Source organism: Asterias rubens, chromosome 21 (assembly GCF_902459465.1).
Source record: "Asterias rubens chromosome 21, eAstRub1.3, whole genome shotgun sequence".
Lineage (NCBI taxonomy): Eukaryota > Metazoa > Echinodermata > Asteroidea > Forcipulatida > Asteriidae > Asterias > Asterias rubens.
Window position 1 is genome coordinate 846,659 of NC_047082.1, and position 22,852 is coordinate 869,510.

General features: G+C 40.8%; 1 protein-coding gene across 1 annotated transcript; it reads right to left on the reverse strand.

The window, feature by feature from the left end:
- Window positions 1–857: 857 nt before the first annotated feature.
- LOC117304655 lies at window positions 858–21,010 on the reverse strand. The gene is made up of 7 exons (XM_033789215.1): window positions 20,737–21,010; window positions 14,570–14,713; window positions 10,864–11,129; window positions 10,384–10,462; window positions 7,871–8,011; window positions 6,310–6,403; window positions 858–4,600 (listed from the first exon to the last, which is right to left on the reverse strand). Exons 1-7 carry the CDS (start codon window positions 20,810–20,812, stop codon window positions 3,322–3,324), a joined length of 2,079 nt encoding a protein of 692 aa, XP_033645106.1. The 5' UTR covers window positions 20,813–21,010; the 3' UTR covers window positions 858–3,321.
- Between the last annotated feature and the right edge of the window lie 1,842 nt (window positions 21,011–22,852).

Sequence of the window (22,852 nt, forward strand, 5' to 3'; positions counted from 1 at the left end):
TACATGTAGGTGTTCAAGAGAACAAGCAGAAAGTACTCATCAATTTGTGACTTTACTAGATTATATGTGTCTTTGGTGTGTTCTGTCTATCTATCTTCCAATAAGTACATCCCTCCAGAGAAGTATAGTCGTACTTGGGTGCAAAAGTGCATTGTCACGGGAACAAATATCAAAAAAATGTGCTACAGACTGAGGTCAAGGTCCAAGTAAAAAGATACATGTATCTGTGTGGTAGACTATGGAGGGTGAGTGGGTTCAGGCAGCGTGTTGTGGTATGTTGTGGCGTATCTTGGTCAAGCAGTCTATTTCACCAGACCGAAGCTCTAGTGTTGTCAGCAGCAGATTGTGGGTTCGAATCCCAGTCATGACACTTGTGTCCTTGAGCAAGGCACCTACCATAATTGGCACTTAACCATAATCGTGAAAAGTTGGGAAGGTAGTTCATTCTGCTCTACCAGCCAGGCTCCTAGTGGATTATACCCAAGCCAACATCCTTATGGACTGTAAAGGGGGTAACAGTAGTGTTCAGCCCCAGGAGTAGGAGGCAACAGGCCCCTGGCGACAGTTGATTTGGATTGACGGTCCCCAGTCGTTTAAGTGTAGCTCTCACCTTAAAGTGGCCAGTCGGGCTTGAGTTGGGTGATATGTCGTAAAAAAATTAATAAAATAAAATAATAAAAGGCAATCTGAGTCCTTCTCAGAACCAACACAAAGGATATTTTAGTTAACGATATTTTGTGTAATAGTGTGATTTGTGAGGGAAAATGTCAGAGTGACTACAATACTACAAAACGAAATTTGTAAAACTTCAAAGTGTCAGTAGGCCTTATATAGCATTGTGCACAACAGACACTCAGTTCATGTAAATGTACATTAGTTTAATCTTGATATTCACTGAATTCACAAACATGTATAAAAACTTGATTACATAATCATTGATTGTGCTAAAAAAAGAATAGTACAAACAAAAACCTTAAAAAGCTTAACACAACAAAATTTGATTGTAACACCAAGTGCATAGTGTCAAGGTTGGTATAGTGCTAAAAGGAAGTAAGACCCCACCCCTAACCCCTTAAAAATCAAAGGACAGGTACAGATGGGCTTTCGTCTATCCCCAACCAGATTGGGCTTTCTTGTGCACCATTTCTTTACAAAATTAACACATTTCTAAAACAATGTAGATACATTACAAACAAGCCATTGTGTATGTTGAAGGCGCCACAGTATGTCCTTAAAAAATTGCACATTATCTTACTTATTAGCTTTAACCTATGACATCACATAAGCACCGACTTCCTGCAGGCACAAATTATAAACAGCTTTAACTGCATGTGGAAAGCATAATCTTCATTTGTATGACAGTTCCACCCTATGTTTTGTGTGTAAAGTTTTTGTGCACAGAATTGGGGGACGTCAAAAACTTGTTCGGCTGTTGTGTATGTTGCGATGGTGTTCATGAACAATGAAAATTCCCATAATGTACTAGTTTTGTGTCTTGCCTGCCAGGAAGGCCGTGGAATGTACAAGGTCACTCTATAAAAAATACATGTTCGCTTGGTCTTAAGCCAATGTCTGAACTAATTCTGACGGCATATAAAGTTTTCGAAAAAGTTAGTAAAACTTTACCTCAAAAGAGTTTCAAATCCATACTGGCATTGTTGCCATTCCTCCGTTCATGCGGTACAGCTTGACTTGGTGATTGCATCCACTCTATCTATAAGCTTCGATTATTGGTAGACTGGTATTACACACACTACTTGTGTACTATCTGGAAGAAGCAGCCAGTAATGGTCGAGCAGGAGTACCAGCGAGAATTGCATTCCCGAATTTAAAAACCATCGGCAAAATAAGCAAAATCTAAACCACTTAATAAATCCTTCATGTCTGTGTCGAAATTTGATGCAAACTTTACACACAAGAACCACTAAATGAAATTTAAAATAATGATCTGTACACCCCACTCATAAAGACCCGCTATCAACCCACCCTTCGGTGGTTATGACGTCATGCTATGACGTACGTATGACGCCGCCTAAACGTATTAATTGACGTCACGTTACGATGACCCATCATTTGAGTGACCTTTTTTTTCTTCAAGAACCAATCTTGTGGTCGGAACAAAAATAAGAATGCGTTCAGGAAGAAGGCAAGTAAAAATCAAACAATATACACTCCATATTTTAAACTTTTATAATGACAACTGCTATAGTTCGTAAGCCCCTTCTTTTTTGTGTCTTTGCATAAGCGGGTTTTTTTCCTGCAAGAAAAAAAAATGTTCAAAAGACACAATTAACATGGGTTTCATGAGCATCTATCTTTAGATATCTATTTAAAACGTTGTGGGGATTGTATACTTGAGTCACACTCTTAATGAAGACGCAAAGTCCATGGCCTCACTTTGACCTGATCTTGGCCTTGGTGCCCTTTTAAAACCAAATAAAAGTGCCCTTGCAACAATTAGAAATGGCCTTGCTCTCTCAAAGGTAAACTTCTAGGTCTGGGGACGTCGTAAAGTAAAGTCTGTCCCGAGCCAATGGCTCATTAGACCGGTGTTTGTATCTAGTTTCAGTTCATGCCAGTAATCCATGCACTGTCTATTTATACACAGACCACCGATATTGTTAATAATAATACTTCCCTAGATATGTAATACCCATATTTGTTCACCACAGACTCACTCTGGTTCTGTATAATCAAACCATATCACCAAATATTTTGTATTTTTGAAAGTTTTAGTATTCTGATAATTGTGTTTTTTTGAATGAACAATTTGGGAAAATTTAGTTTTTCTGAAAAATGCACTTTCTGGTTACGAAATTTTTAGAGTCCCAAGATTTTAAATAATAATAAATAAAGAAATGCAACCCTTAAGTTGTTTATAATGTGTCCTTGCTGCACTGAATTGTCTACAAAATATATACATGTTTACAAGGAATTGTTTATGTAAAGAAAATATCTTTTTACAAACTTATAAAAGATTAATATCAATCAAATATTGTAAGCTTACCAAGTTTACCAGTTCAATTCAAGAAGTTAAATGCTACTCCTCAAGATTTGATCAGTATCCACTAAAAGTAACAAGTTCTTCTCTTAACAATATTGACAAGAAATGTAAATTATTATTACACAAGTTCAAGGTGTTGTAGAGAAACTATAATTGCCTCACATTTTCTTTCACCCATCATAATCGGTAATTGGGCTTAGCCTAGTCTTGCTCGAAGCCGTTTATTCTCAATATGGACCCCCAAGACCAAAGGAGCTAAGGGCCTAGGTCTAGTCCATGAGCTAGAAGCAGTTTTTTTAAATCGACCTGAGGTCGCTTTAGTCTAAATCTTCGTAATCATGGCTCGACTCTTTCCGTATGTTTTTCACAGTCAATAATTGTGGTGTTTCGTAGTTCGTGCGAGCTTCCTCCGACATTGACCTTTCAAAGCTGGCGTCGGATACTGCATCCGGGTCAAGTGTGTGGTAAAGACCAGCGTCCTGTGGTTTGGCTGCTGGCGACTTGATTGGAGTCTGGTAATCAGACTGGTCGGGTGTTGTCGGTCCGTGGTAAAGACCAGCGTCCTGTGGTTTGGCTGCTGGCGACTTGATTGGAGTCTGGTAATCAGACTGGTCGGGTGTTGTCGGTGAGGGCACATTACTAACTCTCTCTGGGGTAGGTTTCACAGTGTGGTTGTTGGGGCGGCGGTTGAGCGAGCTGTAGTGTTCACCTGACGGGTTGACTGCTTGGAAGAATGGATTTGATTGGTGGTTGGTTGTCGGGGTGTCGTCACGTGACATATCAGCATGCGTAGACAGCGTGTCATATGAGGACAGCGAGACGCCGTCGCCCCCTTGAGACGGTGGCGTAGCCGTACTGTACAGAGATGCTATGTTGTAGTTGGATCCGATCGAGTGAATAGATGGCGAAGTGTAGTTGACGATACCGGGTGAGTGACGGGGCGGCAGCTGAAGGAGCGGCGATTTCCTCTCCAAGTTGTCGTAAGTCGAGGACGGTTTCAAGAGGGTGCTGTTCATGCTCGGAATGGAGCTGATGGATGACGTGCTACCGTCGATCACACTGCACGTACCGGACATGAGGTCAGTGACCTCGTACGCAAAGGGACCATGGAGCGCCCCTTGGTCGATGGATTCGTAGAAGTCATTTCTTGGTGAGCCGCTCGTTGGTAGAGAATTGCTCCTGCTGAAGTTAGAATGCCTGCCGAGGAATCCTTGCTTCATACGGCCTCCCTTATCACTCAAGACTCTCTTCTCTTGGTCATCCCCACCATCAGCTGTCATTTCAATGGTCTCGTAGCACTCGAAGCTGCGTTTATTTGGCACCGTCTTGCTCCGTCCACGGTTGAAGAAAGGGATCTTGTTCGCCAGCCAGTGACTGTCGACCACCACGCCACTCTCGGAGCTCCGGGGTGACTGCCTACCGGCGTCGCTCTTCTCGAAGCCCACGGTCCGTTCCTCGTCCGAGAGGTACCGGACCGGGGCTTTCCTCTTGGTACCGTTGGTCGTTGGTTTGGCATCTGGTTTTGCGTGGATGGGACAGTTGTAGGCGGAGTTCAACAGGCTGACTGGTCTCTTTCGCAGTTTGACATTTCTTTTCCTGCAAAGTTACCGAGAGAGAAACAAACATTGGATGAGACTTTGTCGTAAAAAAAGGAGAAACATTTTGATAGTCAGTCACTCCTGTGAGTGAGTAAAATCAGTTGCCTCCGCATCATTTTTTTAAACAAACTTCCTTCACTTCCCTTAGATAGAACATCACATCTTTTTACCAATCGTAACCAACACAATTCACTCGTAAAAAATGTCTGAAATATAATAACTTCACTTTTCTTAAATGGATTGAAATGGTCTGATGATTAGCTTGAGACGTGAGAGATCAACTCGTCAAAGTGCATCAAGTTGTCAGACTTGACATTACTCTAACTAGGCCTACCCCAAGAAAGAGGAGGTTTCACGTCGAATTAACCCAATGTGTTGACTAACGTTTCCAGGCATTTTATTTCTCATGATTTGTCCTGATGTCTAGGACTTTCCCAAAACCCTGAGACTTAAAATATGTCTTGGAAGAAGTAAATGGCAGTCGGCGAAGTGAGCAAGAAAGGCCATTTAATTGTGTCCAAACTTTTAGTTTAGTGTTTCTGGACGTGCATGAGTCTGTAAACCTCCTGAATTATAACATCTTGTTGTAGTTTCTTGGCCTATACTGAGAAGAATCCAAGCCCACACAATCCATTTGTGTGGAATGATCACATTCTCTAAATCTTCTCCTAGTCACACTGAAGTCAAAATTTTGAAATGTATTTCATTATCATCTTCAAAGCAACTTCAGTCCAGAGAATAAGTGATTAAAAAAAAACCTGTCAATAATATGTATTTTGTGAGTCAATCTTGAAAACCTGAACCATTTCATAGATCCAGTTCCCAAAGAAAGTATCCTTAGGTTCTAAGAAGGTCCCCTTGCCTTGAAACCGCAAAGGGCGTGGTTCATTGCTCGGATCCCTCTACAAGATCCGCCTGAACCAAATCGACTCCTGACTCCGGGAGTTAGGGGAACTCTATTGAAGGGCCCGACTTCCGCTCCCTCTCCAATATTTATTTCCTGCTGGAAATTATAAATTTTCCAATTCCCTTTGCCTATCAGGGACAGTCATGCAGTATGTATCAGACCTCTACGTTATAATCCAGATGGTTACCATGTTGTATAGGACTCTAGGGTGGCTAGCACATTATTGACAATAGGGACATGTGTTTTAAACCGGTGTTTGAAACATAAACAGCAGAACACTTCAAACAGCACAGACGTCTTGCTCACATAATTCAGCGACCATTTTTATGCACAAGCCTGGAAGTTCATCTTTGAAAGGGCAGCACATTTTCATTTTACTAAGGGCACTTCCATTGGAATATCTGAAGGTCAATTGGAAACATTTGAAGGGGCACCAAGGCCAATACCAGGGGCAATGGAGGTCTTGGCCCCGATGGCCTGAATGTAATTCCAGGCCTGTGTACAACCCAAAATCCATACCCATATTGTTGAATATCTCGCAGTATTTTCAGTTAATTTAACAGTCAACTTGAAAAGGTATTTCAATGGGTCTTTTTTCTCTGAATGGAATTTTAACTTATGTATATAATAGTAAACATTTTATTTTATTTTATTGGTTGTAGATGTATACGTAAGCCTGGTGATGTTAAGTCTTGTCAGTGTTGAAGTTAATAATTGTAGCTTTAAAACTGCCCCACTTAACTGTAGCGATAACTAGACATGCCACGCGCCAGCACCTTTAAGAAAAGATAACAACTTACGCTCTCCTTCTCCAGATGACACAATGGATCGTGACACTGACCACAAATAACACGAAAGTAACCGTGAAGATGATTATTGCTAGCATCATTGTACCTGTAAAGACATAGACAAAATCACGATGCAAATTACTTCATGGAACAAATGCTTGGGTACTAAAAACGAGAAGAAGTGATTCTGGGTTCAGAGAGGAGCCCGGGGTCGATTTTACAAAGATAGTCCTACTTAGGACTATAGTCCCCTGACTCTTTATAGGAACAGTCCCAGAGAGGAGCCCGGGGTCGATTTTACAAAGATAGTCCTACTTAGGACTATAGTCCCCTGACTCTTTATAGGAACAGTCCCAGAGAGGAGCCCGGGGTCGACTTCACAAAGATAGTCCTACTTAGGACTATAGTCCCTCTGACTCTTTATAGGAACAGTCCCAGAGAGGAGCCCGGGGTCGACTTCACAAAGATAGTCCTACTTAGGACTATAGTCCCTCTGACTCTTTATAGGAACAGTCCCAGAGAGGAGCCCGGGGTCGACTTCACAAAGATAGTCCTACTTAGGACTATAGTCCCTCTGACTCTTTATAGGAACAGTCCCAGAGAGGAGCCCGGGGTCGACTTCACAAAGATAGTCCTACTTAGGACTATAGTCCCTCTGACTCTTTATAGGAACAGTCCCAGAGAGGAGCCCGGGGTCGACTTCACAAAGATAGTCCTACTTAGGACTATAGTCCCTCTGACTCTTTATAGGAACAGTCCCAGAGAGGAGCCCGGGGTCGACTTCACAAAGATAGTCCTACTTAGGACTATAGTCCCTCTGACTCTTTATAGGAACAGTCCCAGAGAGGAGCCCGGGGTCGACTTCACAAAGATAGTCCTACTTAGGACTATAGTCCCTCTGACTCTTTATAGGAACAGTCCCAGAGAGGAGCCCGGGGTCGACTTCACAAAGATAGTCCTACTTAGGACTATAGTGCCCTGACTCTTTATAGGAACAGTCCCAGAGAGGAGCCCGGGGTCGACTTCACAAAGATAGTCCTACTTAGGACTATAGTGCCCTGACTCTTTATAGGAACAGTCCCAGAGAGGAGCCCGGGGTCGACTTCACAAAGATAGTCCTACTTAGGACTATAGTCCCTCTGACTCTTTATAGGAACAGTCCTAGGAATCATTAGGAGTCATTAAAATTTACGGCTAGTCCTAAGTTATGACGAGTAACTCGTCCTTGATCTTGAGATAAGACTGGTCAGCTTTCTCCGGAAGACGATCAGAGCATACTGATCGAAACGTCGAGTTGAAACCAACGGTTGTTTTAAGAACCACCCCAACTCATTTTATAGAGATAGTCATTACATGGTGTTACCGCAAACCTTTCCATATAAGACTAGTTTCAACTCTTTGTGAAATTCAACCCTGACCCTGGCCATATTGAGCTTAATTGGCCACCATAAAATAGTACGTGAAAGTATTTTTTAGGCCTTTTTTAAAGCATAACTTTAGACGGGAAATGTTTAAGTTTATACTGGAAATGATTAATTCATGATTAAACTCTGAAAAAATGACTTGTCTTTACCAGTTGGTTGGTTGTGAACTCCACCGGTCGGCATGGTCATTTGAGGTGGCTTGTCCCCATTCATATCTGGACCTCCACCGCCAACAGGTACGGAGTCAATCGTGACTGGTGTTGTCAGTTTGGAAACAATGGTGCTGCTCTCTGATGTAAGTACAAAGTAACACAATAAATAAATAAATTAATAGGTAAACAAGTAAATCAATTACCTTCTAGTTTAGAAATGTGTGTTGTATGAAAACAACTTCGAAAGAAATCAGTTATTCTGACAGGTGAACCCTGATTTCTTTTGATAAAGAGATATTTTGCTCCTTTTTTCCTGACGTTTCGACTCGTGTTTTCAATTTTGTCAAGGGTGAAGTGTTCTCCATGCATCAGTCTCTTATATATGAATGTTTTTGCTCTCTTTGTTTTTATGAAGAACCAAATCGTTCACCCTTCCAATAGACCAGTGACATTTCATGACCTTAAAAAATGTATGTTTTTGGCTTTTGAAAAAGCATCATACAGACTTCTCTCCAGTTCGCCCAATCCCCATCTTTTTATTTTCCACTTTCCTGTCCAGCACATTGCAACTTTTTGTAACTTTGCCTCTAAGTAAACTATTTTGTTATAAACGCTCCGTGGTACGTCACATGTTTTCCTGGTGCTCGTTGATTTTGTGTTGCCAAATTACATTGGTTTCTTGTTGGGTACCATGAAATGGCGCAGCCAACGGCGGGACAGACGCACGCGTTTAAAAATTAAAGAATGTGATGTGTTTGAAATGTTCTTCAAGAATTATAGTGACAGAAAACTATCAAAATTGAAAATGAAGTAATATCTCTAACACAACATATGACATCTTCAACAATAAATTTACTATGAGGGATTTTGTTGACGTCCTTACGTTAATGTATTGTCCGTCTGCTTTGGCTTAAAGAGAATAGGGATAACGCATGTCAGACGCGTTTTTGTGACGCGCACGTATGACATAACAAAACCAAACACAAAGTGTTGCTGGAAAAGTCACCTTAGGGCTATGAACTTTGGTTTGGCATGAAATAATACGGAAGAACGTGTTACGGTTAACACTGTATGAAAACAAGACTGCCTTGCCCGCAAAGGTTAAGTAAAAAACAGTTGGTTAAAGTTTGGCATTTTGAAGCTACGCCCCGATCGTTCTTTTCCACGAAGATTGCTTTGATGTGCTATTCTTGGCGAGCTTCAAAGAGCATTTTTTTTCTGGGTGATAGGCTGCCCAAAGCTGGCCACAAAAGCCACTTGGATTTCCAGTAAAGCACCGAGGATTTCGGTACAACCTTAGTGTTTTTATAACAAATGACAGCATAATGTAAAGGGCTTCACAGTTTCTATGTCCATTTTTTTGTTTAGCCTTCGAGAAAGACTATGCTGGGTCGAAACATGGGTTAGTAAGTTGTTTGCAACAGCGAACTATATTTTCTCTACTTTGATTAATTTAAAATGGAGAAACATATTATAACATACTAATTACCAGAACGCTCATATTGATCGCATGGCCACGTGGAAAAATGGCGTCGAGATCAGTTTTCAAAGTTGGAGAAGCCAGAGTTCAAGCCAAGGTGGCTGAAATCAAGCCGCTGAGGGCGGTTGTGTCGTTATATCTTCAATTTGGTTACATAGGTAGAATGGGATCGAGTGTGGTGGACATTGGAGGCCAATCGAATACAGAACTTCGTCACCACTCGTTTCCGTTCGGTGATGTTCGGTCATGTGGCAGGCTATTTATAGTTTCAGCCTCGTTTCGATCAATCAGCCTCATTTGGGTACATTATTTTAAATGGGGTAAACAAGATGGCTGCGCCAGAATTGAGATCCATACCGAACGGCCGAATAGCACAAAACTCTGCTAAGCACAGAAAAATTATTGGTTACCACCTAAAATACTGTGCATGCTCCATGATTTCTTATGGCTCACTGCAGTTTTCCGCTTGGTAATATGCTCAGCTAAGCAGATCGACTCCAGATGTTGGACCATAATAAAGTGGCTGAAATTACAGCTGACTTGTGCTAGCCAAAACGGGAGAGCAACTTGTTTCGGGTGGAAACAGTCAGTCAGGTTGTTGGGCTTGCTGCCCATATACCTCCTGGTGTAGGGATGTCTGATTGCCCACTTAGCACACAGATCAGATTAAGAGAACTGTTTGATATTTTGACTATATTAAGGGAAGTACCCTGTTGGCCCTTGTTTCCTCATGGGGTTCGAAATCTCATAATCATGTCTGGTTAATCTAAAGGAAAGATAGATCATTTGTTTTTACCCGTGTGTAAGCGCTGTATTCTCAGTACTTCCACGAGTTCTGTGAACATGATCAACTTCTCAGGAGTATTGGCATTGCTGTGTGGACTTTATACTTCAGTCGATGAGCTTTCAAACCGAAACTAGTATTTATGTTTTAACGTGCAATATTTGGGTAACGGATTTCTTAAACAAACCCGAAGGGTGCATGACTACTGCTTTGTAACACCTTTTTTTAAGTGGTTATAAATTATACCTTTTCTGTTTCCGTATAACGAGATATCATCCAGTGCGATGTTGCTGTGGTTGGCCAAATGGACACCTTCAAAAATAACCTGAAGGAAAAATAAGGAAACTTTTAATTATTTTGTAATCATAAGTATGCCCATAGATTTAAAGCTATCTCGATGTACAGTAAAGAGTGGAAGACAAACCATGTGACAAAAGAGTTGTAGTTCTGAACGAGCCAGGGGTCCCAACCTCGACGTTTCAAGCAGTGTACTTTATTGGTCTTCAGGAGAGAGAAGATGAACACTGACACAGCACAGAGTTCGAAACACCAGACTTATCGAACCTATAGATTTTTTTTCGTAAACTCAATATCTGTCAGGAAGAGGTTGTTGTGTTCTCTATTAGCAAACATATGGCATAGTAGTCGATTCTAAAATCAGTGCCATCTGAAATCCGTTTTATCGATAGTTGACCCATGACCCTTGACCCATGACCAGGGACTAACCTTGAAAGGGCCGCTGCATTTGACCGTTTCCTCGGCCCGCAACCAACTGCTCATCACGGGCCCGGATGGACCGGAAGTCCAAATCCTGTCCATCTTGTCGCCACATTTAATGTCCACGTTCAGCACGTTTCCCGGGGCTCCCCACGAGAAGTGGTAGAAGGAAAGCACGCCCTCACCGGTTGGAAGAGTCAAGTTTCCCGTTGTTAGTTTTGGCGCGAATGTGGACGCGATCAAATCGGTTTTTGAGGCACTGAACACGTACTTCCCTGTTGAAAAAAAAGTGGTTGAAAACTCATAATATCAAATTATTTGATAACTGCACAAAAATGTTTGCTTTACTGGTGAGAATCATCGAGTACTTCTTCATGAGTTGTTTTTCATATCGTCAATGAATATTATGCTGATCTTCACGAAGAGTGTCTGTTCACGTTATGTGCATTACCGGTAATCACATGCATTCTAGTCTTGGTACCAGACGTCATTGTTCATCATCACCCAACTATCGCTATACATGCCTATGGTTTTAGCAAGCCAATATGAACGTCTTGCACTAAGACCACATTCATTCATGTTGCATGGCGCGCTCATCCACAAAATGTTGGAGCATCCCTTGACGAGTTAAGGGAAATTGGTGATTGATGTAGACGCCCGTATGGCTGCTGTCTTGTCATCTATCATCCGGGTATCCGGATACCCGTCTAAAACGACCCCTACCTCACCTCTCCACCTGTCGATCTCAATAGCATTCATATGTAAGACTTCGACAAGTCTAAAATGGTGGGGTGGGTATTCAAATCTTAATGGCAGGCCGCGTGTCCAAGAACATGGATACAATGGTGCGTTAATCTGTATGGGTCTTCCGTAGAGATACCACCCTAAGGACTTATACATGTCTATTAAGGTGGCACGGGTGCGCACACCAGTGACTTTTTATTTATGATTGTCGTAGACCACTGATCTCTATTATATTATGTGATTGTTTTGGTGTTTCAAAATGGCGTCCGTGGTGACTTCCAATGAACGCACTGAATCCGCTATCAGCAGTCAGTATAATTATATATATCAGTGGTGTAGACCCGCACCATTATCTTTACATACGATTTTACTTTCAAAATGGCAGACTCTGGGGGAGCTGCGCCAGCTTGTGACTTCAAGGCACAAGTTCTTATACATGTACACGGGAAACATAGACAAGATGGCCGCGGTAAACATTGAGCCAGTGGCGTCACTTTGAAGCTTTTGACTGATCAGTTAGCCTATTCATCGCATTTTTGTTTCTGCATGTTATTGTTGGTGCTAGTCTATGATCCCACGTTGTACCATTGTGTGCGTAGACTGTGACCGAAGGGGTTTATGTGTCTGAATGTAACCGCCCCCTTCTTTGTTATTTTTCTACTATTTGCCACGCCTCTAGCATCAGTCATTGGGACACCCTCGTGACACCCACGTCACCACATGCTCTATCACTTAGAATACCACGCAATTCTCGCGTGAATTGGATTTCGGTTTCTCATGTTGGTTCCCACTTTTAATATAGCCGTAATGAGAGAATTTAACAAAATGTTGCATTTTAACGGGTTCCTTTATTTTTTTAGTACGCGAAACATGCACAGTCCAGAGAAAGCAAGATTGGACCTCAAAAACCATTGACAACATTAACATTAATTTTGATACAGTATGGGGGCAGTTTAACTAGCGATCCCTCGATGGAAAGATTGTCTGGAGAGGAGGCTGACTAAGCTTATAGATTCCATGAAAGGTGCTTATAAGTACAGTGTCAAATTGCGGTCATAGAACGAGTCATCCAAATCAGCGACTTTGAGATATTAGTTTGGAATTTGTGGCCTGGTACTTTGCTCTTGTTAAGGACAAAGCGGTTCTGCATTGTTGTTCAATGAGTGATGTAGACATTTTACTGCAGAATTTCAAGGGGCACCAGGGCAATAAAAGGGGCATTAGTAGTTTAGAATTTAAGCCCTGGTTGTTCTTGAAAAGGGGAATTTCATTGTTTAACGGCAATTCAATGAAGGACATAAGAATTTATTGTGGAACTCCAAGGGGCACCGAGGCAATGACACGGGGCATGATGAACTTGCCTCCATGGTACCTTTGTGTAATATAGATGGCGTTGTTTTATCTCAGGCCTGGGCAAGTTTTGCATTTTTTCAAGGGCACTTCAATTAATAAGAAAGGTCACCGAGTAAAACATGATAAAATTAACATAATCTCGTTCATGAATCCGTAGGGAACAATGCTGTATCAAGTCTGACCAGACGTGTACTGCGATTGCATCAAACGTCAACGTACCACAAGATCCCGCGAGGGTTCAGATTTGCTCGTATAGGTTCCGGGCCATACGATTAAAATGATGTGTTGTCTGTAATTATTTTTATACAGAAATTACTCTTTGCTTGAGCAGTTTTATGACATTTTGACACTGCACTTTGAGCATGGAGGCAGTTGCCTCATTTGAAGTGTCAGTCCTGTTTCTATCAATGTAAAAGCGAAGTCAGTTTTCGTTATCGTTGAAAACGAAAAAAAAGGTGTGAATTGGGCCCACGGGGTTGCCTCTGTAAGTTGTCTTCGAGAAAATTCATTTGGTCCAACTTGTTCTTGGGATTTACGTTGGTGTCTCACAGAGCATGTAGACACAAAGTTTTTCCGGGCCTTTGAGCGGGCCGGGGCTTTTCGCTTTGCGCGCGCACAGAACTCTCTCCACCGGCGCCAACACTTAATGTTTAAAGTTGGAGAGCATTGGATACGCCCGACAAAGTGATCGGGTAAAGGGGAAATCGCCAACTTTGTTCTTGTTTTGTGCATTTTTATGCCCAAAATACTCCAAGGTTTGAAAGTATCGCATGTTCAGACAGGCAAATTTAAACCGGCTGTCCACACATCGACGAGTCACCCAAATGGATGTCGAGCGTTGATATATTAAGGATAGCTGTCGCTGATTCAGTTTTGGTATTACTAGAGATTATAATTATGATCTACGGTATTACCCAGAAGTGACGGTCATTGTGACTCAGTTGTAAACAAGTTGCCCATCAAAAATTAATTCCTTCCAAGATGAATTTGTTCCTCGATCATATTGTGGTTATCTTTTTCCATCTTGCTTTTTATGCTTTTGTTTGCTTCGTGTGCAATGTTAAATACCTGTGGGTAGCAATGATTAATTTGACATTTGTAAGCCCTTCTATAGAACTGTATTTTTGTTTAGTATTTTTGAATATTTTTTGTTTGGTTGCTATGTGGGAGTTTATTTTGTGTGGGGTGCGCGTGGCGAGATTTGCGGCGTGTTTGATTTGTATACTCGCCCACAAGGGCCCAATTTCCCTGAACTGCTTACGCATCAAAATTAATAGCCAAGCACAAACATTAAGTTGTGCTAAGCAAGCAGAAAAAAGCTAAGCACAACCATTTTCTATTTTTTTTAGCTTAGCAGACTAAGGTTACCAGGCAAACTACCATAACATGCGTACACCTTTTCACTGGTATCCTGCTCATTGTTTTGCTATTAGCAGGAAACCGTTAAGCAATGTGAGACGTTATAGGACACTAGGTGCCAGCAGACTATACCAGGTTAATCCTGTCCTCGGTAATGTGCGCATGTTCAGAATTATGTAAACAATGGACATTGACCTTGTAAGTCTGCTGCCACCAAGCGTTCCAAAGTCTCCCATTTGTCCTAGTGATCTTCACTCACCATGATCAGTGCCCCACGTATGGTCCGCAGCGGGACCCTGTCTCCCCAGTAGAACTGATTTATCTTTGATATTCCAGGAGACTGTCATGGCGTGGTGGAACAAACCACACTCTTTATTTTCATCAAACGTACAGGAATAAATAACTGCAAAGAAAATATAACACAAATATGTAATTTAAAATGGTCATGAAATCAAAACCTGGTTTGCAATTTTGTTTTCTGCACTACGAAATTGCCACGGTCGTAGTGCTTTCCAATTGCAAATACCCACTGCGCAAGCGCTAACTGTTGAATGAGGTGCATGCTGGTCTAGTGCGGGATCAAACTGGAGCGCTAGCTAGACCAGCATGCACCTCAATCAACGCCTACAGCGCACGTTCCGAGTATTTGTGAAAAGGTATTTGGGATTTTTTCCTTCTAACTAAATCGATTCAAAAATGGGAATCCTTAACAAATAATTAGGGAAATGTTTGAGGATGGCAATTCTAAACAGAAAAACAAATTGTGATCCGGATCCCGCGGGGCTTGACCCATTTCGGGATCAGTGACCCTGACCTGAATATGTGTCAGGGGTCAATCTCACACCTTTACAACTTTAAGACAGTGGATATATTTTGTTATGCAGTGATAATATTTCTCTTTCAATTAGGACGGTTCGTGCGACCTTTGTGGGTGTCCAAATCGAACAAAGTTTTTGCCGAGGATGTACGTCAGTACGGCCAGGAAATTGGAAAGGCAATTCCTGCCGAGCCACAGTGAAACACAAATGAGAAGAGCAGATTTAGGCCTTTTACAAATATAAATGGGGTCACAATTTCAGGCATGCATGTTTCGTTTTTTAAAGTGCTAGAACACCAAGGAATTTTCTAGTAGTTAAAGGGCATCCTATGGGGAATTGTAAATTTCTACTGGAGCATTTCAATGGCACCAAGGCAATGGCCAGGGGGCATGGATGCAATCACCTTCGTTGCCTCAGTGAAGTATCAGGCCGGCAAGTAAAATGAGCAGTACTAATAAAATATATCCGATTCTATTTGACAACAATGGAACTTTTTTATTAAACAACTTAAAATTAATGGGGCTGGCGGAACAAAAAAGGCTGTTGCATGCGTCATAAGTGTGGAACTATAAATAGCCGTCGTGTTTGGTTTGTGTTTATTGTTGTCTTAATGGCAACGTGGAATTTATTGCAGTATGAACAGCTTAGTTGTTGTTATGTGGCGCTGTTAGCCTTGGGTGAAGAGCGAAACAGGAAAACTTGTGGAAATTTGCATATTTTGTTTGCCGAGGACGAGTGGGTTTGATGAATGTATTGTGATGAAGCGGGGTTGGTTCATTGTCAAGGGCAAGGTAGTCTTGTCGAAAAAGGTCCCTTCAATGGTGTAAAGTCTTTTGTAGCCTACAGAAAGAATGTGAACATATTAATAGTTGATTGCGTCGTAGTTTCTTCAGACCCTCACACTTTCAGTTATGTTTCTCTTCCATAAATAAAAAAGATAAACAAAAAGGGAAAACAAATTTTCAGAAAACTTAACTTCAATATTATTTCATGCAATAATGATTGCCAAAAGATCTGAAATCTGATCGTGTTTTTCTGCATTTTTATGGATTTCAATTCAGAATATTTCCTTTGATTTTTGTTAAGTCCACGGTGGAAAAAAATTACAAGACCATGCACCATTTTAGCGGAACGTACTTTTTTAAATCTCGGCACCGAAACACTGATTAATCTTCGTGTTTCAACAATCACAAAATATTTTTTCCCCAGAGTTTAGTTTTGATGTTGGCCAATCAAGTCCAAAACGAAACTATGAAACAACATTTTGCAATTTTTGAAGAAGTGTAGCGGGGTCTTTTGACAACTATATCTTACTCTAGTCGTTCAGTATTCCAGGAAACTTTATCATGTAGAACGTGATGTCAGAATAGCCGTAAGGTATATACGGCCATGAACTTGTTGTAAATAAAAACCAACCACCAAACCACAAAGTTCCTTTTTGTATCATTTTCCAAAGTGGAACTAATTTATAAGAGAAAGTATGTGAGGGCAGCGGAGGATAGGTCCTATGGTTTCGCAATACTCTCACAAAAATGTATACGAATGTATACCGTCTGCCAGAAAAAAACAACTGTCACAGAAAACAGTTATTAACAATGTATATTCCACTCGGGACTCTGTAGCAATGGGACAGCCAGGCACCAGGCTGTTGCACATAGTCATGAATTGATGGGACATAAGACAGGGACCTATTCCAGCCAGTACCCAGACGCCCATTTTGCATAAAAAGTAACGTAAAATCCCAAGGTTCTAACCCAGACTTTTATGACAAAATCCTCATCGTCTTCGACTAGAAATTGAAGTGGCATTCTTGAATAATGCACAGGATATGAGCTATGGTGACATGGACGCACGGGAATTGATCTAGGCTAGATAGAGCGTGTCCACCTGGTAAACTTCCCCCGGGGGATTGGGGGTTTGTCTACCCCTATGTCTCCCAAAAAGTCCCCAACGTCTGTTCTCTTCTCGGAGGACGTCCAATTCATCTTTACACCAACTTTACTCTTAAAATTAAAGGGTTGTAGTTTGTTAATTGGAACCCAGTCACCCACTGTTTGTTTCAATCTTATAACTGTAAATTTTACTGTACAAATTTCGCTTCAAAAGGTAGAAGCATTTTTTAGATTCGCCGAAAATCCGAGCGATTCCACGCAGAACGAAAATCCCTAAATTGAATACACAGTCTGAGAAGCGTTACTGACAGTGACGCGTCTCTGACTCAAATTTTGTGGGATAAAACTTATACATTTGTCCAAAGCCACATTACTTCCAAGTGAAATTATTCTCAAATTGTCAGTTTTTATATTTAAGACCCAGACAACTTTCTTGGAACCCTTTAATCGACGCACATTAAAGGGCCTCGCCCTGTTGTGAAACCAAAGCGATGGAAAGATATTGTAGTTTCGAATCCGGTTAGTGAAGGCTTTTAGTCCTTCTCAAGTTAATTGCTGTATTCCTGTTTCTCTTCGAATCTTAAAGGGACTATTATATTATTATTTCAGTGAATACAATGCAACCATACTTTGAGAACTCTTGGAATTAACGTCGTCCCGTTTTAAAGAGAGGGTATACCGTTGGTAATCAGTTAAAAAAGTAATGACCATAATTACCGAATTTGGTTTAAGAAACACTACATAATAGTAGTCTATGACATTTTGAGAAACAACTCCCTTCAAAGGAATTTAGTTTTTAGATTGAGGGATTTAAAAACATTTCTGTGAAACATATTTGCATTAACCGTCCCTCAGATCGTGTATTCAAAGAACGGAATATTCTTCCTGCGTGGACATGCCCCTCCAGGTTGCCGTCAATGTCTAACAGAAACCTCTACTACTTTTTAAAATTAAGTTAACAAAGGCTGCTTTGACATTAAGACATAGACGTAAGAACCTTGAAGTAAATTTGATCAATATAAGCATAGAATTTATATATTATAAATGATTGTTTTTTCCAAATTCTCTTCTACCCAGGAATCGACCTTATGCAAATGAGGTCACAAGAAGAGGTCACCTTCCCTCGGGTCGGAGGTCAAAAGCAGGTCGTTCATTGGCCTATGCTGTGCGATGCGCAAACCAAACGAGGTGGCGACTGGACAACGTGAGTACATTAAGTTCTATATTTCATGAAAAAAAACAAGGGCTATCATTGACCGAGAGTCGTGCGCTGCGCGTATACACGCGTGCATATTTTACTTCCAAGATGGCGGTCAATGACGTCATGTGCAATCCTTCCACACACTAGTAATGGACCACTTGCCGGAAATTGACTTGGCTCATTGAAAATAAAGGGGGATTTCCTCGCGTCTCATGAGGAGTACCCTTGGTGAGAGAAAATTAAAAAACAACTCTCACTGGATAGGGAACTACTGTGTGCAATATTGAACCAAGATTTTTGAGGGAACAGAAAGTCGGTCGAAGGTCAGGTGATGTTAGCTAATTTTCATTGTACTAACATAGCGGGCATGATACTTGTCCTAATTATATGTCTGATTTGGAGTAATTAAGCATACATTGTGTTAAAAAGCCTGAAGGCCTGCGCTATGTGGTACTTGTAGGACAACCGTTATACTCAATAAAATGTTCCTCCTAAGGAGCAAACAATATGCCATATCACGATTGTGTGTGGGTTCGTTTTAGCCTCCCCGGGTTGACCAAGGTCCACCCAGGTCTGACCCCACAGCAGTCCATTCGAGTATCTGTGACGTCATTATTGTGCCTCAGCTGGCTCAGACCCAAGTTACCTACTTGTTGAGCTGGCTACTTATAGCTGGTCGAGGTGCGTGACGTCACAACGCAAGGCTTTCTCAACGGCCACCATTTTGTTTGTAATTCAGCGAGTACACTCTCAGTAAATTTAACACAAGTTTTCTTAAACCCTCCCCTCCCAATCCCCCTCACCCAAGACGTGTCATTTATCAATCGCACCCACACGCGTCCGCCACGTGATCGTTGGTGCCTGTTTTATAAAGTTACTAACACCATAGGCGATTCCCTGTAATAATGTAGGAGTTGAATCATCATCCCAAAAAGCTATTTGTGACATATCCATAAACGTCTGAGAGGTTTTCTGCATCATAAAGGGAACCGCCAAGGGATAATGACCTAAGCATGGGTGTGGCCATAGAGGTTGAGATGGAGGAGGTCGACGTCCCAAAATTATTGTTCCCAGTCTCCACTTTGAGCACCAAATTATTTGTTAATTCAAGTACTCAGTGTCCAGAGCATTTCTCCTTCCAACATGTTGTCACTTGTATCAAAAACAATTCCCAGCATTCATTTCCTCATTTTGATTTGACAAGAGAGAAGAGTAATAATAACAACACGAAGGAAGAAGATTTTAAAAAAAACTTTAAAAAAAATAGATATGTGATGTTTTTTTAACAAACAAGAAAACAAAGAGTTTGAAGGAGCATAACAAAAAACAACTAACATACACATTCCTTTAAAAACTACATTGGATATCTTTTACAGATCTGAATCAGGAGGAAATTTGCCAACCTTTTTATAAAAAGGAGCATTATTTTGGACCGACTTCCCCCCCCCCCCCTCTTTCATTGACGCATCATTTGCACGTCCCTGGATATGACTATGATTAATGTGTCGAGATCTCCATGTGATTCACAGCCGCTAATGTTAGCATTTTTGCTTCCACGGTGAAAAACGGAAGCCACAAACGCCGGCTCATAAACGTCCATCCGTGACATCCAGCTTCCCCAGTAAAGGTTCGTTCAACTGGGTGTTTTTTGGGCTTAGTGTTACCCAGACGGGTGTCTGTGTGTTTTTATTGCCAACACTAATATAATCAGATCTTTATTTTAAGGGTGTGACAGAAAATGGAGTAATTGCTCCCCGCATTGCACCCTTACTAAGCTCTCTGGCTTTTCATATTATCACCAATCAACTTTAAAAGCTATATTAATATCATACATGGCCCTTTATTGTCAGGCTAAATTGATGAATTACTACATTAGGAAAACCGATGGCCGATATTATCATAGACTATAAAGCAAGAAACGGAAAGATTCAAATGAACCCAAAATAAATCTGACAATCAGAGGGATGTTTTAGTCTCACACCTCTGGGCTTGGTAATTTGATTAAATGATGACCTAATCAAAAGAAGCAAGCGTAACACTGATTATGCATAAAAAGGCACCGGACACCTTTGGTAATTTTCAAAGACTTGGTATATCCCAACATGTTATAAAGCATCAAATAACAAATCTGTGAAAATTTGGACTCAATTGGTCATCAAAGATAGCAAGAGAATATTGAAATAAAAACACCCTTGTCGCACAAGTTTGTTTGCTTTCAGATGCATAATAAAAGGCTTCGGGCCTGAAATATTCTATTATTTGAGTTGAAATCACCTCTTTCTCAAAAACTATATTAAGAGGGAGCCGTTTCTCACAATTTTGTATACTATCAACAGCTCTCGATTTCTCGTTCCCGCAGTTAATTTTTTTCGCTGACAATTTTGCCTGGCTAGTTACCAGGAGTGTTCATGCCTTTAAGGGAAAGTTCCCAATGTCACCCACACACACTCATATGTTTCTCTTGGCATTTAAGGTACATGTGAATCAAGACAAAAATAGAAACACTGTCACTAACCTTCATTGACTGCGTCCGTAAGTTGAATCCAACACACAAGCAATGTAATGTACACTTGCCTCTTTAGTAAATCCATGGTCCCAAGTTTCCTATAGCTTTGATTTGAGATGGTAGTTCATTCCGTCAAGTGGATACTGCTGTTGATTATAGTGTTGCACTCGTCATAACAATAATGTGAAATCGGTGTGCCCTAAAAACCACACTCGGGTTGTGGACGTTTTTGTGCTGTAATGGAGTTTGCACGCTTTAGACCGTTGCGTTGCGTGTTGCCGCCCACGCGTCCCGTTCGTTCACCTACGCAAAGTATGAGCACAAAACTTTTTGTACGTCATTTATAAAGGGGGAGTCACAATGTAGAACGGCCAGTCAAGATCAAGTTTTTGTTTATCGTCCACCAAAAGTGCCAATCAAAAGCTCGTCGATAGGGTTTGGTTATTATAGAAAGGTTTGCGGTAACACCATGTTATGATAATCTCTGAATGAGTTGGGGTGGTTCTGAAAAGAACCATTGGTTTTAACTCGACGTTTCGATCAGTATGCTCTGATCGTCAGTGGATAAAGCTTTTTGAGAAAGGCTGGTTTGTTCAAACCCCGAATACTGTTGTTGCGTTAGTTTGGTGTACGTTTAGACCATGCTAAGACTAAAAGGACATTATTCCCGGCTCAATGGTGTACGCAAAGCTTGCCACCTTATTTATATTATTCCGAGTTGTTAAAGCACAATTTTTACTAACACAATTTTGTATTATAATAAGTCTAATTAAAGTGTTGCATTCAAGGTACTAACAAAAGCCAAAAGCTGATGTCATCAACGGGTACTTTCCGGGTACGTTCCCGGAACCAAAATACAAGTTGAGTTATTGTGAATTTGTACTCATGGCTGGCCAGTGGCCTATGCGCAGGCGCGTTAGGGGTGCCTTTATTGCTGTAATCCACTGTTTTGTGTTACCTGGCAACTGATGCGTGTCCAGTAGGCGGCACAGTCATGGGCAAGGGCTGATTGACCTCGAGTGATGGTGTGTTGTTACAGAGAATTATCCCCAAAAGGAAGGAATGTGATTAATTGTGAAAATGTTTAAAACTAAAGCCCTTGTGGTGTGCACCTTATAACGAAGCCAGTATGAATTGGGGTGTTTAGCTATCATGATTAATTTTGAGACTTTTTGTTTCCATTCCAACTCGATCCGCTTCATGTATGGGCCGTTGAGGGCGTATGGTATGGTATTTATATGTGACCAGGGTTATAATATTAATTTGGCGAGGAAACGGCGTCTGCTTTTTTACCCCGTTAAAATTGTACAATGATCTCTGTCAATATGGCAGCACTCTTATTTTGTATTCAAAATATATTTATTAAACTTTAGATTGTTACTTTATTATTTAGAGTATATTTATTAACGTTTCTGTCCAACAGTTTATTTAGAGACTTTTTTCTCTATTCCTACTCGAACCACTTCTTGCATGGGCCGTTGGGGGCGTGTATATATATTTATAAAACGGGGAATTAGTGCTGAAAGTGTGCTCATAAAACGTATGATGCTTCTGCTGTTGCTGCCGCATGCTGTGGCTCAGCAGTTGCTTCTGTTTTTTATAATTTGTTGTTGTTTTGTTTTTTTGTTGGTTTTGTTTTAAGCGACGTCCCCGTTTGTGTTGTCTTATTTTTATTCAAAATTTGTTTATTCAGCTTTCGATTAAGATTTCTTTAGATTTCTTTAATAAAAAAAAAAAAAAAAAAAAAAAAAAAAAAAATGGTTATTACTATTTTTTAGACGTAGGGAACCCATTGGTACTTTTCAGAGACTTGACTTTGTTATCTTTTTGGCCCTAAAGGGTAACTGGATACAATTGAAAGTACTATAACAACAAACAGCAAAAAAGCAAGATTTAATTAAACACAGATGGGCACGAATATAGATTACGTCAACACAAGCAGATGTGGCAGAGCGTTTTGTGTGTGTCTAGATCGATGGGGTATAAAATGTAAAAAAAAGAAAAAAATATAAATGCTCCTGTGCTTCATCCCCCCCCCCCCCCAATCTCTGACCGAGTTATGGGTCTTTGGATGAAATTGTTGAGTTAATTTCTTCATTTATTCGTGTCCACATTTTATTCAAAA

Coding starts and splice junctions, on each gene's coding strand:
- LOC117304655 (XM_033789215.1), bottom strand. CDS start 20,812: ATGGATTTACTAAAGAGGCAAGTGTACATTACATTGCTTGTGTGTTGG. Junction 10,463..10,863: donor AATGCAGCGGCCCTTTCAAG/GTTAGTCCCTGG, acceptor TTTTTCCTTCAG/GTTATTTTTGAAGGTGTCCA. Junction 4,601..6,309: donor GTCATCTGGAGAAGGAGAGC/GTAAGTTGTTAT, acceptor GTAACTTTGCAG/GAAAAGAAATGTCAAACTGC.